This window comes from Scatophagus argus, chromosome 20, assembly GCF_020382885.2.
Source record: "Scatophagus argus isolate fScaArg1 chromosome 20, fScaArg1.pri, whole genome shotgun sequence".
Classification (NCBI taxonomy): Eukaryota; Metazoa; Chordata; class Actinopteri; family Scatophagidae; genus Scatophagus; species Scatophagus argus.
The window spans coordinates 9,884,024-9,900,693 of NC_058512.1; the positions used below are offsets into that span (position 1 = coordinate 9,884,024).

The following is a 16,670-nucleotide window of genomic DNA, read 5'->3' on the forward strand; positions in this document are numbered from 1 at the left end:
GATGTGTAAGGCACCAGGGAAACTGGAGGCTCTCTGGAACTTGGAAGGCTAAAAATAACAGCAGCGTCTGCAGGAGTGAGACAGACCTGTATGAAGATAAGAGGCACAAGGACAGACAGTATAAAAATATTAAATTCCTGCAGTTTTTATGATGTTAGTGACGATGGTGAAAACATTGTTTTCAATAAAATGACAACTGAATTCTCTTATGTAAACGAACAAGAAATTCACTGATTTAATTTTTATAATTTTGTTTCACATTTTCAGTCTTGCAAGCTCATTTAGCATTTTGCTTTTTGTTGTTGTTGTTGTTTTGCTTTTTTTACTTGTTCGCTTTTCTCTCTCTCTCTCTCTCTCTCTCTCTCTCTCTCTTCATCCCTGTTGGTCTTCATCTCAGATTTCCCCTGAAAACAGATTTAAAAAAAACAAAAAAAAACCCTTCTGTTCATGACTTTGAGAAGAGGCACTTAAACTGATGCAGAGGCAATGTCAGGGCATATTCTGGGCACAGGAAGCAGCTTCCTGCACTCGTATTCATTTACTCTTCGAGCTGATATGAAACCGTGGCTGGAAACAGGTGCACAGTGCAAAATGAGCTCTAGTGTCAAATTTGCAGCATGATGTCATTTTGAGGCTGGCACATAATAAAACTACAGGCAGCCTGCTCGGTCAGTGTTTTGTTGTTTTCTGTGATTTGGCAAGGACAAAGCCATGAGCCACATACATTTACCCTCATATAGGAAGACCACTACATAATAAATATTTGAATACTGGTATTTTTAAACACTGACGTTACTATTACTGTACTAAAAGATCTTATCTGAATACCTTAGTACATTATGAGTATTATTCCACTCTGTACTGAACACAAAAAGTACAGTTTTGCATGTTGATGTAGTGACAAACAAACTGCTGCTGACTAGAAGTGAGAAGTTGTCACGAGCAGCCTGCATGCTTGTCCTGCCTGCTGATGGAGAGGACTGCAAATCTAATAATATAATACTCCTTCTGTTATTATTTTGATCATATCCGAGCAGGATCACACAGACAGCCGAGAGCTAAAAGAAAGCAAATCCATTTGGAAAGTATGAAACACGGGAACCCTTTTTAATTTCCTCGGAGAGTCAGCCTGTTAGCGCCTGTCTGAGATCACTGCAGGTTATAATATGTCTGGTACTTGTAATAATATTTGTCACGATGTAGGAGCCTCGTCCACACCTCGCTATATAAATTGTTTGCGTCCTCTCTACTTGTTGCAGTGAGAACTTGTGTAGTGTACGCACTTTGGACTCCTCGGGTCCTTTCGGTCATCTGTGGCGGGTGACGATTATGGGTTTTCAGTGTTTCTCCTCATTTCAGTGTGTCTGAGCAGCTCTGCTCCTCCTTCAAACAGTCCTTTTCTTTCTTGCCTCCCCTCACATCACTGAAGGGTCGCCTGAGGAGCGCAGGAGGAAGAGGAAGAGGAGGAAGAGGAGGAGGATTGCAGCGATTTTTTCTGAAAACAGCGACTCGACTCCAGACGCAATGCAGGTAAGATAACCATTAATTATACTTTAATGTAGTTATTACTGGAGTAATACTAGAATACGCAGCAACTAATTATGATAATATTCCTATATGTGCTTATTGCCTACCTGTTTGACTGTGTATAGTAACTATGAGATGAGCAGCAAGTCTTACAACTTAGCTGAACATTAGAGAGAAAAACACATTTTAATGAGACACGTATGATTACGTACTATGATCCTTTACATATGCATTAAGTAATTTAATATAAAAATACTCAGTCACAAGTAAAAGTACAACAGAATTGCTGTTAGAAAACCATACATATATATATATATATATATATGTATATATCAAATAAAGGGACTGATTATACAGAATGGCTCCTTTCAAAGTGTTATATAGTATAGTACATGATGTATTACATTATGACGTTGATTATTGTTACCGCAGTAACATCATTTTGCTTTTGTAGCTGGCTGATCGAGCCAACTTCAATAACTTTACATGCAGTTAGGTCCCATGTATAAAAATCACAATGCATTTCATTTTTTTTTTTTTTTTTTTTGGTGTTTTGTTTTTAATGTTTGGACCTGCGAAGTAACTAAAACTATCAAATAGTAAAAATTTTGCGGAATGGAAGCATAAAATAACATAGAATTGAAGCACTCGTGTAAAATATGGATACTTCAAAACGGGAGTACTTGAATAAAGGCGATTTCAAACTTTAAAGAGAATATGCTAACAGAATATGTTAATGGTTGTGTTTCATTGACTGAGCTGACTGAGTAACTTCAGGCCAAAATGGTCGGGAACATCACAGGTGCCAAAGGATGCGAGCTCCAAAGCAGAAACCCAGCAGAAGAAATGAAATATCCACGTCTTTAAGAGGGGCTGGAGGAAAGAGACTTGGCAGATAAAAGCTTGCGTCTTTGTGTTTGCAGTGTGTGTGTGTGTGTGTGTGTGTGTGCTCACAAAGGTAACATATGTGATGATCAGTGGAGGTTGGTCGCCCACAGTGTTCACAGTGATGATCACAGGGAGCATCTCACTACTCAGCACACATGGCCTCAGGTCTTTTAATAATGCAACGCTTTGGATGTTGAAGCCCCGAATCACATTCTCTGCAGATCTTTTAGTTTCTCCATTTTCTCATCATCTAATCACAGAAATTATATTTAGTGTAACTGATACTGTTTGATTGGTCTGATATATAATTCGGTTATCCTTAATAAGATACCTCGGAAAATTGTATACCTCCATATAAGTACAGAACCACTTTTTAGTATTTTAACAGGATTCAGTGTGACTGCATCCCTGTGTGTACAGTACAAGTATCTGCTGTTTATGTGGCTTTTGTATGATACATCAAGTGTCAGTCTGTCTGTGTTTTACTCATGGTCATCATTCACCTCAACAAGGCAGCCAACTCTGATCTTTTATTGATGCAGTTTTAAGGAGTGTGAATTATTGAGCAACGTTCTCGATGTTCTGTACGCTCTGGCGTCCCTTCATATTCAAGTAGGGGACCAGGATGACAGAGGAGCTCCCCAGATGGGAGCTCTGTCTATTTTCTCTCTGCAAACTCTTTACGTTGCATCCACAACAGTCTCTTAAAGAAAGCTGTTTTATTTATAAAACCTGTTATCACAAGGAAGGAAAAGACTTTGCAGAGATAATAAAAGAAGAAGAGCTTCTAAAAATTCATACAACAAAAGGAACAAAGAAGAAAAATCTAATAAATTAAAGAAAAGCTGAATATGTCACAGTGTGCAGGATATTGTACAATAACAGTGAAAGTGACTGTGAAGTTTCTTCAAGAAAACTATGCACATTTAAAGCTTCTTTAATACTGCTTAATCCATGTAATACATAAAAAGATAACAACAGATGCTGCAGTGTTAAAATATGTCTGAAAGTATGGAACCTCTAAAATTCAGAAATATCTGAATTTTCAGAAATACTGGATTCAGAAACGTTGACAGTGTTTTTACAGCTGATGTTTAGCAGGTGTAATATTAACCATGTTCATGTACTTAGTTCAACATGCTACCGTGTTAAGATTTGCTCATCTTGCTAATGTGAAAGTAACTATTTTATTTGGTTACGAATCAAAAGTTTTGACCTGATGATGGTACTGGGACCATTCAGACCAGTTTCTTGCAGTTGCAGTCCAAGCAACAAAAAGGAATCAAGAAGCTCTCACTCAATAAAATCCACCAACTGCAAACAGAGAGGGACCTTAGGGTGAAAACTGAGACCAAAGCAGACGAGGCTGTTGACATTGCAGATGAACTTCTGCAGACACTGGAGGATAGCAACAACAAGCACAACATCTCAGATAAGGCCTCAGTTACAACCCAGAGGAGAACGAGAAGGAGAAAGGAGTCAGAAAATGACTAATTTGAGGCCACTGACGTTGGAGAGGCACTTTGCCAAAAAAATGGCCAAATGCAAAGTGTCCTCAAGGTCCCAGTAAAGTAAAACAAAGTCTGCTGCCAACAGAGACTAGACAAAGACAACACTTGCCAAGTGAGCATCGATCCCCTTCATTCTTTAATGTCATTCTTTAGTCTTTCTTCTCTCTCCACCTGGCACCTGATCCTGTCATTTTAATGAAAACGACAGGGCATTGACTCGTGGGATAAGACATTAGAATCTGTAGATACAGCCTTACCTCTTAGCTTAATTACAATAGAACAAAAACTTGTTTGAAATTTCCATAAAACAGGTAGCTTTTATACACAAATGGGGCTGGAGGAGATGAATGTTTTTGCTACCACTTTCACAACCTGTGGTCGACAGGGACACACAGTGAAGGTGGTGGTGGTGGTGGGGTATATTAATTGTTTGAGTTGTTCATAAAGCTCCAACCAGGAAGAAACACCGAAATTAGAAATGTGAATTCACAAATACTGTCATACAGGATGGGGGAGTGGGCCATGGCCAGCTGGTGCTCATTTGCATTCAGTTACAAAGATCATCTCATACAAAGCTTTCTCATTTCCCAAACCAACTGCTGGTTAATAATTTAGCTATGACAATGGTGTTATGAAGTAGTTTATGTTAGCTAATATTATTAACATCCAAAGAAAGTCCCAAAGTACCAGCTGCATGAACCAGACCAATGCTGCCAGTAAAACAGTCTCTTAGTTTTTTCCATTAAATCACTGACCGCACGAACTGCAAACAGTTGGATAAAATGGCCACCAAAAGTTATGTGAGCAAAGGCCAAAGTTCCATAATGCAATTCGAACAGAACAGAAATACATCTGTGGTTTAGTTGGCAAGGACAATTTCTGTTAAATTATACAGTCGCACAGCCAAGAGCCTTGCAGCCACAGAAAGATGGATAAATCTTTGTAATCAACACTTTTAAATGTCGAATGAGCAGCGTTTGAGTATTGCCATATTGATTACTGAGGTATTGATCTGTTCATCCATACATCTGCTCACCAGCCATCTGAATGTCTAAATATAACATGTGCTGCTGGTCCAGCTGTCACAAGAGCCTTACTACATTTCACCATATAACACTATGACATCTCCTTCTGTGTGTGCAAAGAGCTTCTCTTGTCTCTTTCAGATGACAGTTGTTTTTCTCTGTCTTCTTCAGGCAGACGAGAAGGCAGTGGATGGCGGACTGCTGCCTGATGCCAGTGGGAAAGATCCAAACCCGAGCGCACAAACAGATGGCTCCAAATGGCAGAAACCACGGTTCTCCCGTAAATCTCTGATGAAGTGCTGTCTTGTCAAGTGGATCATCGCCAGCACCACGCAACAAGGGCCAGGTACAGGCAAATAAAGAGGCACATAGGCTAACATACAGGCTACCACCCTATTCATCAGTATATTAAATATATACATGATTGTGTGTGAAAGCAGAGGGACAGAGCAAAGCAGGAGTACGGATCTTCGTTCTCCTGCACTCCAGAATGCATGAATTTTAAAGCATCTTCCCATTTGCTGTAAATGTTCTTCCCCCTATTCAGTGTTTATAGCACAGACTTTTCCACCAAATACCACTTCATTTCAGAATCTAATCACTTCATGTCATCACTGTTGTATCAGTGTATCGTAGTTGTATCACAAAAGAAGAAGTGGCACACTCTTAAGATTGACTTCCTGACTGACTGCACCTACATGCCCCCACTTTCTTGGTTTGTCTAAATTATTGACATTGCCCTGCAAGCCTGCCAGCCAAAGTTCATCCAACTGTCACTTGACAGGCAGGGCAGATGTTTGTTCGAGCTGTCAAAGAAAGATGACAAGATTTCCTTATTAATGTGGAATCTCTTTGAATTGTTAGATCAGTTTCCCTACTGATACCTTAATTTGGCTGTGACAAGCAGACAAAATCTCTGTTCTGCTCTTTCCGGAAATGACCTGCTGCCATCATGCAGACTTGGTTACCGCTGACTTCTCTCTCTATGCCAACAGACAGATGGGCATGTGCCTCGGACATCACACTGATGAAACAAATGCTCTGATGGCTGAAGTATTTTTCCTGTAAAACAGGTACACTACACAACTTAAATATATCCCATTCCTAATTTGGACATCAGTGAAGAAATGGTCTCAATCTCCTATTTATTATGCTTTTAAATATATATCCGTTAGGATTGAACCCTATCTTTAACTATTAAAACTGCATTCTGCCAACTCAACAAGCATATTTCCTCAATTTGATCGCCATCTAGTGATCTGCAGACATTATAACACTGTCTCTACATATTGTCTGCACTGCCTCCTGTACAGGTGTACTTCATGCAGAACAACCTAACAGAGAGACACGCTCTCAGAGAAGCAAATATTCCAAACATTGTTTTTAAAAATCATGCAAGAAAAGGTGGATTTTCTCTTCAAGAAAGCAATACACCATATTATGTACATATTATGAAAGTGAGAGTAACACAGTGGCTAATAATAGCCTTTCAGTTTACCCAACACTAAACATTGGTAGACCAATGTTTTAACATGACACTCACCCACAGGAGACAAATCTGTTCTGTTTTCACTAAACATCTTCAGCCCTAAAGGGATTATTTGAATTTCCTCTCATAATCTAAGAACTGTGACATTAATTTGCACAATTAATTGATCTGACTTGGTGTTAGTAATGATAAAAAAAAGAATATTGTCTGTAGCCTCTCTAGAGGTCATTTCTTGCCAGAAAAACAAAATACCCAAACTCAATGAAAGACCTAAAAAAGTGCACTAAGACAAAAATACTGAGAGTGCGAGCAAAGTTAAGGTGTTTAATTGTGTGACAAGAACTTGCGTGATATTTTTTTCATTGATGGCCTCATGCTCTGAGCTGTAATGCTGCTCTCACTGCAGTCATTAAAACCTGATGGTGAGACTGATGGATGCACTGTCTGCATCTCTGCAGGCTTAAGCCACCTCGCTCTTGTCTGTATTTAATAGAAGAACAGGGATAGCTCAGCACTTACAGTGCATTAAACAGTATAATGCTGCATTATTTTTATGGCAGGCGTGTTTCCACATGAGCTCATACATCTTGCATGTTGGTTTTAATGGCTGAGTGTGTCTCTGTCTGGTGAGGAAGGAATAACCCACAGATCAAAAACATCAAACTCAAAGGATAACTAGTTGCAGCATTTTATTGAACAATCTGTCACCTCTGATCTCACAGTTTACACCCTGCAGCCTCATTATCTTCCAATGTGAGGTGCACTTCCTATGAGTGAATGGGACAACAACTTACAGTGTGAGCTGAGAGAGCAGCACTTCAAAAACACAAAACATCTTAATGCTACTACTTCTTCTTTCCATTTTGTCTCATATGCTGACCTATTTTGGCACAAAATTTTGTAACTGTATGAAGGCATTTGTCACACAGCTCTTGAGGGGTGTTGCGACCATAGTATATGTTTCTTTTGTATTTTTGGAGCAGCACTATCCCCAGTTCATTAGTTATTTCAGTACTGGATTAACTCAGATATTAAGGACGAGTCCATTCACATAAACCCTCCCTGGCTATCCAAATGCATTTCTGGCTCACTTTCTTCCCCTGTTCTAAGACCAATATTTAAGCTCTCAACAATTGATTTCCTCTCCTCCCTCAAACTGAGTCCATTATGTTGTGCAGAGTCATCAGTTGTGAACTATACTCATAATCTTTGTTGCTCTTATTTGACCTCCAACACAGCAGAATCACACAGAGACTCCCTCGTGCCCTAAGAAGTAAGACTTGTCTGTGGACGAGGAGTACTCTCAGAGCACTGCATGTACGCCATGTGGAGCATTTTACAGATTTGGCCTCTGAGGCGTGCAGGTCGCCTTTGCAGCACAGATATAATTCAATCCAACTTTACTATTCTTAACTACAATTATTTTACAGTCACTGTGGTCTCAATGTTTTTCAGCTCTGAGTGAATCCTCCCGAATTATTGACTGCGTATATTGCTGAACGACCTGGTAGACACAAGCAGCGCCACACAGGGCAGGGCAGCCTCCTTTATTGTAAGTGCTGTTCATATCCCAGCCATCAGCGAATGTGGATCAATGCTTGGTTTTACAGCTTTGCATCCTTGAAATGACTGAGCAAATAAAGGCTGCGTGGACTGTCAATCAGAGACTATTAGTAAAGAAATTCCTTCAGTAATAACCCCCCTACACACACACAGAGCTCAGGACAGAGTGAGAGGAGATAGAGTGAGTGGGGGTGGAGCCCCTGAGTTGATGGAGTTGTTGCAGAGATTCTCAAACAAACTGGACAGGACGTAAAATGCCTGCGAGTGGGAACAGAGATGGATCGTTTGCGAGTGGCGATAGTTCTGGATAATTTGGGGGAATTAAGTCTCACTGAATTTGATCATTTGGTGCAAGCGCACCTGATGGATTTTGAACTTGTTTACCTAAAGGAGGATGTTATGAAGTCAATCTGTTAGCTTTGTTTTTTCTCTAACTGGTGGTTTAGGTCAGGGGTCCCGTTTAAGTGAGTATAATAGCTGACCCCAGCACAAAAACGCTGGGAAAAAGGAAGTGGCTCGATGAAGGAGATGATTGGCGGCAGATGATATTTGTGATGACACAAGCAGTTCAGATTCAGATTCATTAGCAATAAGTATTCTGCTTAAGCAATATCTAATGCAAAGAAACAATGGGACTCGATGGCATGGAAGTCATTGCCATTGTTGTTGTCATTGGACTGTTTATTGTTGTGCTCAAACAGTTTGGGATTTGGGAGCCCTTGTCACTGGAAGGTAAGCCATAAAGAGCAGGTATGGCAAAGTTCAGTCGTGATGTTTATATGTTAAAATGTTCTTTATAGTGTTAGAACAATAATCTTGTCAAGCATTTTTGTTAGTTGATTTTTATGACTGTTACAATAACTTAAAATGGCTGCAAACTACAGCTGTAAAATTAAATCTTAAATCTCTTCTTAAAAAGTCAAATATTTTAACAGTCTGCGACTTTCTTCTTCCCCTCTCATTTCTTCACCACCTCTCCTCCATCTCTTCCTGGTCTTTCTCAACTTCCCACTTGTGTTTTGTTCTTGTAAAGATGGTGAGTAGCACCGGTGATGTTCCTCTGTACATTGTTGTTTTGTTTCGTTTTATCCCAGCCGCTTGTGTAATCTTCTCCCCCTTGAATCTTTTTTTTAACCAAACTTGTCAGTTTTGTCTCTTTGACTACTTTAGTAATATCCCGTCTTCATGGCGGACACGGAGACTTGTCAAACACAGATGTTACTGAGAAGATTAACTAGGGACACTGGCTGACTGGTGCACCTAAAAGAAACTTCAGCATCAGTGTTAGTGACAGCTGCGATTTTATAGTAAGGCAAAGTCTGTGTCTAAAATCACTGTCTGTTTGCTTCCTATATTTGTTTTCAAGCATTTTCTTGAATATGAAATTTGTGTTCTCTCTATAGACAATAGTGACCTCCAAAAAGTTCATAATGGAGCAAAAAGAAATAGCACTTTAAGTTCTTTAAGCAGGAATTTGGGTACTACTTTTGCTGTAAATGTGACCAGTGACTGAACAAAAATAAAATCTCAATTTTCAGTTAGAAAGGTCTTTTTTCCTTATTTATTTATTTATTTGTTCGTTTTTTGCCTGCTAATTATCTGCTTAGTTCCCCTCACTGCACTAATTTCTTCCTGTCACTATTTCTTAAAGTTTCAAGTTGCTCTTACTCATTATATCCCATGCTTCTCTATCAACAAATGCAATACATCTTTTCCTCTGTCTCGTCATTTTTATCCAATACTGTACTCCCTTTTTATCTCCCACCCATTTCCTTGTCTTACCTTTCCTACTTAAACCCCTCCATTTTTATTTTCAAATTTATGTTTTGTTGGTGTAAAGATGGTAATCATTTTTAGTTTTCTGCCTCCCATCTATTTTGGCTTTTTAGTATTTTCAGCTCCAACCCACCCCTCACTTCTTTTTCTTTAGTTCTTGCCTTACCTCTATTTTCTCCCTCCTTTCTTCCTCCCCCTCTCCCCCCCTTGTTTTCTTTGTTTCCCTCTGACAGACAGCTGTGACAGTGACCTTGAACTCTCCATGGTGCGTCACCAACCCGAAGGCCTCGACCAGCTCCAAGCACAGACACAGTTCACCCGGAAGGAGCTTCAGTCACTTTACAGAGGCTTCAAAAATGTATGAAAACAATCAGCACAGTTAGCTGTTCATCAAAATAAATTCTCATCTTGATTTGAAAGCTTGGATTTTAGAGATGACACATAATTAGACATGACTGCGCAGAAAGCTCTTGTGCATGTTGCCACTATCTCAGGATAGAAGTTATGTCATGGATGACAGAGTGGGGTTTGGGTGTAAGCACATTGTATGGAATATTTTGTGCATGTATATAGCTGTGCATGAGAGTGTGTGAGTAAATTGTTTTATTTATATAATTTCACATTCTTAAAGAGGTAAAAATCATGCAGTAATTTACATTTTAAAAAAGAAAAGAAAGGAAAAAGATCAGAACAGGAGCAGGGGTGTCCACATATTTTTGGTCATAAAATATATGTTTGCCATGCAGTTGTTATTCAAGTAAATATTTTATCCATGCTTTTGGTGCAGAAAATTTGTTTTATTGCATCAGTATACAATGTGAAATTAAAGATTTACGCTTGGCTCAGTCAGCCCATCAATTGAAAAAGTGAAAATCTGTAGTTTTATATATTACCTCTATTGTTAAACCTTTGTGTGCTACCAAAACTTTCAGAAGGACACACATGCACAAGTGTATGAGTGACATGATACGTATGCTTGCGGACTGTAGAGGCAGGTAATGCATATCGACAGCTAATGATGGTAATGTGCAATTCAAGTTAACAAGTGCCATTAAAGAGAAGAAGAAGAGTGCAAGCTGATGTAAACAATGTAAACAAAGCTTTAAAGGCTTTTAAACTTAAAGTATAACGGTTTCCGAGGCCTTAACAATGCACATAATGAGCTGTGGTGAGAAATGGTCAGTGTAAACAAAACTTTAATGAAGTCTGCATACAGTACCTTTGTATCACTTTACATTGTCCCTTGATTTCAACTGAATCAAGATATAAGAACCTGTTACACTAGCTTGAACATATGTGCCACCAAGCTCTTCGTTACTGTACTACGCTGTGGTAGCTGCTTTGTGAAATATAATAGAAAATAAAAGTCTTAAAAGGCCTGTGCAGATAATCAGGCTTCTGGATATCCTGCTTTTTGCCCTCTAGTGGCCTCATTTCTGTACTGCAGTTGGGGAATGTATCTGCACAGTATGATACAATGACAGAACATCAGTAAAACTAACTAAATGTTATTAAGGGGAAAATTGGTTCATCAGGCATGAGTGATATTTTGCCAACACTGTATTGTGCTGCTCAACTGCGACAGATCAACATTAGGAAATGTGCTTTATAAGCACTGACTTGAATGATATAAATGTTTTTGTCTCTCAACAGGAATGTCCCAGTGGGCTTGTGGATGAAGAAACTTTCAAAAGCATTTACTCACAGTTCTTCCCTCAAGGAGGTACAGGGTGAAACTAGTGCAAATTGTTTAGTTTAGATTTCATACATCAATTTCACAATGTTCGAGTAATGAGAATTAAGGTGGTAAATCTTCATTAAAACAAACATTTTAATTAATATTTGAATGGCATCAGATCAGAAGAAAACATGAAAAAATGTATTAGACATTATAATGTAAGAAAAGTTTGTAGAATAAATACTGCACTTAAACAATTGCTCTTATGTGTTCTCAGATGCAACCATGTATGCACATTTCTTGTTCAATGCATTTGACATGGACAGAAGTGGCTCCATCCGGTTTGAAGTGAGTTCACTTGGGACTGCATGTTTTTATTCTGTGGTCATTCATCACATGTGGCAGGAGTTTAGTTTTATGTTTGAGTACAAAGATTTTTGTTTGTAGAAAGCCAATTTAAACTTTGTGTTGCTTTCACAGGACTTTGTAATAGGATTATCTGTGTTGCTTAGAGGCTCTGTAACAGAGAAACTGCGATGGGCCTTCAATCTGTATGACATCAACAAAGATGGCTACATTACTAAAGAGGTATATCCAACAAACAAATCCTCATTTTTTTGAGAATACACTCTGTTGCAATGTCCTCCTTTCTGCAGATGTGTGTACTGTGTGTCTCTGGTTTTCCTGCAGGAAATGATGGCAATAATGACCTCCATTTATGACATGATGGGCAGGTACACCTTACCAAGCGTACGAGATGATTCCCCCTATGAGCATGTGGAGAAATTCTTCCAGGTTTGTTGTCTCTGCAACTACTAAACCACACAGCCTAATCAATGCAAACTGATTATACTGTATATTACTGGATCCTTCATGTGTCTGACATTTTCCAGAAAATGGATCGGAACAGAGATGGAGTGGTGACGATTGATGAATTTATAGAAACTTGCCAAAAGGTAAACCTATCATCAAACTGACTAAAGTGACTAACCAAATGACTGACCAATTTTCTCTTGCATCTGTTTTATTTTCTCAACAGGATGAAAATATCATGGCTTCCATGCAGCTCTTTGAGAATGTCATTTAGTTTCTGTAGAAGAACGTGAATCAGTAATGCTGCGTAGTGCTTCTGATTGCAAGCTTCTGGCCTGAAACAACTGAAATCATCCTGGAAGAAAAACTGGGTCAAGCAAAACATTGGTTAGATTTCACTACAATCTGGCAAACACTCTTTGTTTTCCCTGTCAAATTGTTTGATGCAGAAAAATGTGCAGAGTTCACCAAATCACTCGAAGAAGAAATGTTGCATGACAGTGTTAATTCTGCACATGCAGGAAATGTGAAATTACCAGATGAGCATGAGTGCTTGCCAATATATTGCCAATAAACGCATGCGATGTAAACAACATTGGACACAAACACAAAGTTTTATCTTTGACCACTCTGAAACTTGGCAAATGAGGATACTTTGTTACTGTATTATATTGTAAAGAAAATAATTATGTTTCTAATTTTTGAGTGAAATGTGACACCCAGTCATCGTAACATCGAACCAAAAACTGCTGGAATAAATATATACCTTCACATAACATAATAACTCCATTGAATACCTTGTACCTTGTTTTTTTTTTTTACATTTTTTATACTATGATTAAAGTCACTTAACTGGTTCAAGCAAGATTAAAACATTTCAAGAATGATGAAAAAAAAAAAATCATCTTATACCTAAAATAATGCTCAAATTGAAGATGAATTCAGCGTCACGGCTCAGGCCATGACACTTGTTGTGCTGTTGAGCTGTGGGGACAGCAGTCTGTGTCCACAGTCACATTGTGAGGACCCATCTGGACCCAAGTCCCCACAACATAAATCATTAAATTTTAATGTGAAGACTTGTTTTAAGGTTAGGTTGAGGTTAGGGTTGGGATAAGTAAGTAAAATAAGTTTACTGTTATGGTTAAGCGGTGGTTAAACCAGAAAATGATGGAAACACGACTGTGTGTGTGTGTGTGTGTGTGTTTGTTGGGCGTTGCTTCCTAATCCTCAGCACCTGGTGGTTCTCCACACCTGTTCCCACCTGCTCATCAGACTCTTCTTTAAATTCAGTACATCTTCCACTTGTTGTCAGATGACTGCACCAGCTAGTGGCCATGCTCTATCAACTGCTCTTTCCTTTTTTTTTGCACTTGAGTAACTTTTTGTTGTGTTCTCCTCATTAATTTGCTAAATTTGCTTTGTGTACCTTTGTGCTTAGAACCTGCTAGTGCCTGCTGTCATTGTCTTGCCTCAATCTGTCAGCAAACCTGCGCCGCTCCTCCACTCCGTGATATCCACTTCCCTGCCCTCTCCTTCCCACAATTACAATAAACTTTTCATTCATATCCTCTCCTGTTGTCTGCTTTTGGGGAAAAAAATGTTTAAAGTTTCTGAGAAGTCATTTAGTCAAATGTCAGCAGAGCCCTGCCTGAGGATCTGAGGCCGAGCTCTGTGAGATGATTGTTCCGGAAAAACTGGCTGTGGAAAATTCCTTCAAGTGTGGCTTTGTGTCATGTGTCCACATGCAGTTTTTATCTTGTTTGCATCCTGTACCAGTTTGAATGGACAACATGCAAAGTTGGGATACAATGTGATGTCCACTTAACCAATACAAATTTTTACTGTATAGGAAATGACTCCACCAAATGCGTTGCATTATATTTGAAGTTATGTAACTAAAAAAAATTCAAATAAAAGCAGTTAAATTGTTCTATATAACTTGCTATATTCATCCAGTTATATGAAAAATGCAGTGTGTTATGCCACTGAAAGAGTGATGCTGAACAGACTGACAATTATCCAAAGTTGTGCTCTCAAGAGGAGCTTCTGTTCTCATGACACAAAGCAAAACTTCACAGTTCTTTTGACTTGGCCTAAAGGAATATTCCAGATGTTGTTGTATTTTGACCAGTCTTTTCTGAACAATCATCTCTCTTGTTATACAACCTCCAGACTTCATACCATCATAGTCTTAATATGTCACACAAAAGGGGTAAAACTGTTAGAGTCATCCGGTTCTGACTTCTGGGATTGTACATTTTATTCTGGCTGTGTGTTCTGTAACTGACTCCGCTCTTGCTCTGCTCAATGAATACATCCATGTATAAGAAAAAGTGTGTTTTTCACATGGTTAAAAAGTCTGACACATCTCTTATAGTTTCTCTTCTGCATTTTAATTGTAAAGTAGATGCTTTTGTTCAGAAAATGACCGTAACTGCTCTCAGGCCTATGGGGTGTTTGAGGATTTAGGAGGTCGTCATGCATTTTTTAAGACCTGAAAACCAGTTTACATGTACTTTACATATTATGATGAAATTAGGCATAAAATAAAAGAATCAGTGCAAATGAATCCTAAAAAAGAATAATGTTTTGTTAAACTTGCGTGAATGATTCACTATCTTGACATTAACTCTTCTTGTTGTGCTTTGACTGTCTCCCTCTTCCTACAGACCATCCCTCTAGTTAAAGGGTTTAAAGTTTAGTTTGTAAATAAGGTCCAGATTAACATACGGGAGACAAACAAATGCCCTAACCACTGCTGAGCATTAGAATCATATTGGCATAAACATGTAAGCTTTTAATGTCTAAGAGGAAGTGCGAATAAACAGGGGGAACTGCTGCAGACCCGTGATAGAAAACAGGCCTAGCCTTTGCATTTGGAAAATAATGGGAGAAAAGTAACTGTATGTGAAATGTCACCATCAGCTAAAATCATTCAACCTGTACTGTATTATTGATCTAGAACCAATAGCAAAGCAGGGTTTGTTTTGGGGTGGAGCTGCTGTTGTTGAGTGGATGTCGGTGTGGAAACAATACTGGTACCAAGTGTTGTGGTTTGACAAAGGACTGCCGCTCCAGGATCACGACCTCTCAAGTGTGGCTGACCAGAAAGGTAAAAAATATTAATAATAACTAATATTCTTTACATGTTTATTTCATTCATTGAGTAATGGATGGTAGTGGATGGTATCACCACATTTTTCACGATGCATTGTAGTGCTGCAGTTGCATACCTACACCTTTTGATAATTAATGTTTTGTAACAAACTTTGGAAATCTATGGTATGATATATGCTGTTTATCACAGGTGAGAAAAACAAATGCATCATGAAAGGGAGAAATATGCATCACACACATAATATCCAGCTAATCCCAGTGTTGACAGAGCATGTGGATAGTTCTGGATGTCTGTTGTGTTAACGCTGGTGAGCATGTGACTCTGGATGTTCGGCGAGCATAATCAAAAGCTTTAATTCCAGTTTGAACGACAGCCAACAGACTTTGCAGACTCCTCTCTCTTGGTCTCTGAAAATAGAGTTTGTTTGCAAAAAAACAGATAAAAGCCATTCTTAAAAATTATAAACGAACGGCATTTTGGTTGATACAAGCTGGAGTGCAGTGCATGATTAAAAAATATAATTCAGGGAAATAAAAATGGAGATCAGTTTTTACAAATGAACCCTTCCCAGCAAAAATAAAAAAGACGGAGCAACATCATTTTTCACATTATCATATCATAGGTAACTCCTGTTTTTACATGGTGCAGATTTGCAGTAATGACTGGCCAGCAGAAACTTCTCTCCCTGTGGATTTGGCTGTTGCTTATGGCGGCTCTGTGCCCAGGTGTGCAATATGCATACAGTAAGCGTGGAGGTTTCAAGGGTCGAGGAAAAGGTGATGATGGCAAAGCGCCTCCCTCCCAGGGCAGAGGCCTCTCCAAGCAGGGCCTGAAGTGGGCTGGAGCCGCAGCAGCCGGGGTGCTGGGGGGCACGGGCACCGGGTACGGATTAGGGTTCCTCGGCAGGCCAAAGCATGGATCCGGGGGTCATCATGGCCACAAGACACCCTCCTCTGCGCAAGATCAGAGGCTTTACTACAACGAACGCCAAGCATTTCACAACCAGTCTCTCTGGAGAGCCTTTGTTAACGCGGCTGCCCCTGCTCCCATGACTAACGCCTTTCTCACACTTGGACATGTGGTGTCTTTCCTTATAGCAGCCTGGATAAGAGACATTTGATAATCACGTGGGAAAGATATCAGTCATCAAATCAAATGAAATAAAAGTGTTTGTGAACAACTTATCCCTCATGGGCTTTATTGTTTAAGTGTGGTGAATATGTTTGTCCAAGTTTTATCTTTCAAATGGTCATATCCTTGGTATTTTATTTCTGGGACA

General features: G+C 39.1%; 1 protein-coding gene across 3 annotated transcripts; it reads left to right on the forward strand.

Annotated features, from left to right (window-relative positions):
* Window positions 1-893: 893 nt before the first annotated feature.
* On the forward strand, window positions 894-13,865 carry LOC124051667 (calsenilin-like). Of its 3 annotated transcripts, XM_046375255.1 has the most exons (10): window positions 894-1,530; window positions 5,123-5,297; window positions 9,037-9,039; window positions 10,013-10,137; window positions 11,433-11,502; window positions 11,735-11,805; window positions 11,938-12,045; window positions 12,148-12,252; window positions 12,351-12,413; window positions 12,497-13,865. In XM_046375255.1, exons 1-10 carry the CDS (start codon window positions 1,525-1,527, stop codon window positions 12,542-12,544), a joined length of 774 nt encoding a protein of 257 aa, XP_046231211.1. In that variant the 5' UTR covers window positions 894-1,524; the 3' UTR covers window positions 12,545-13,865. The 3 variants fall into 3 exon arrangements, with proteins under 3 accessions (XP_046231211.1, XP_046231212.1, XP_046231213.1); XM_046375256.1 differs by lacking the exon at window positions 9,037-9,039; XM_046375257.1 differs by lacking the exons at window positions 894-1,530; window positions 5,123-5,297; window positions 9,037-9,039 and adding an exon at window positions 8,156-8,735.
* The last annotated feature ends 2,805 nt before the right edge of the window (window positions 13,866-16,670 follow it).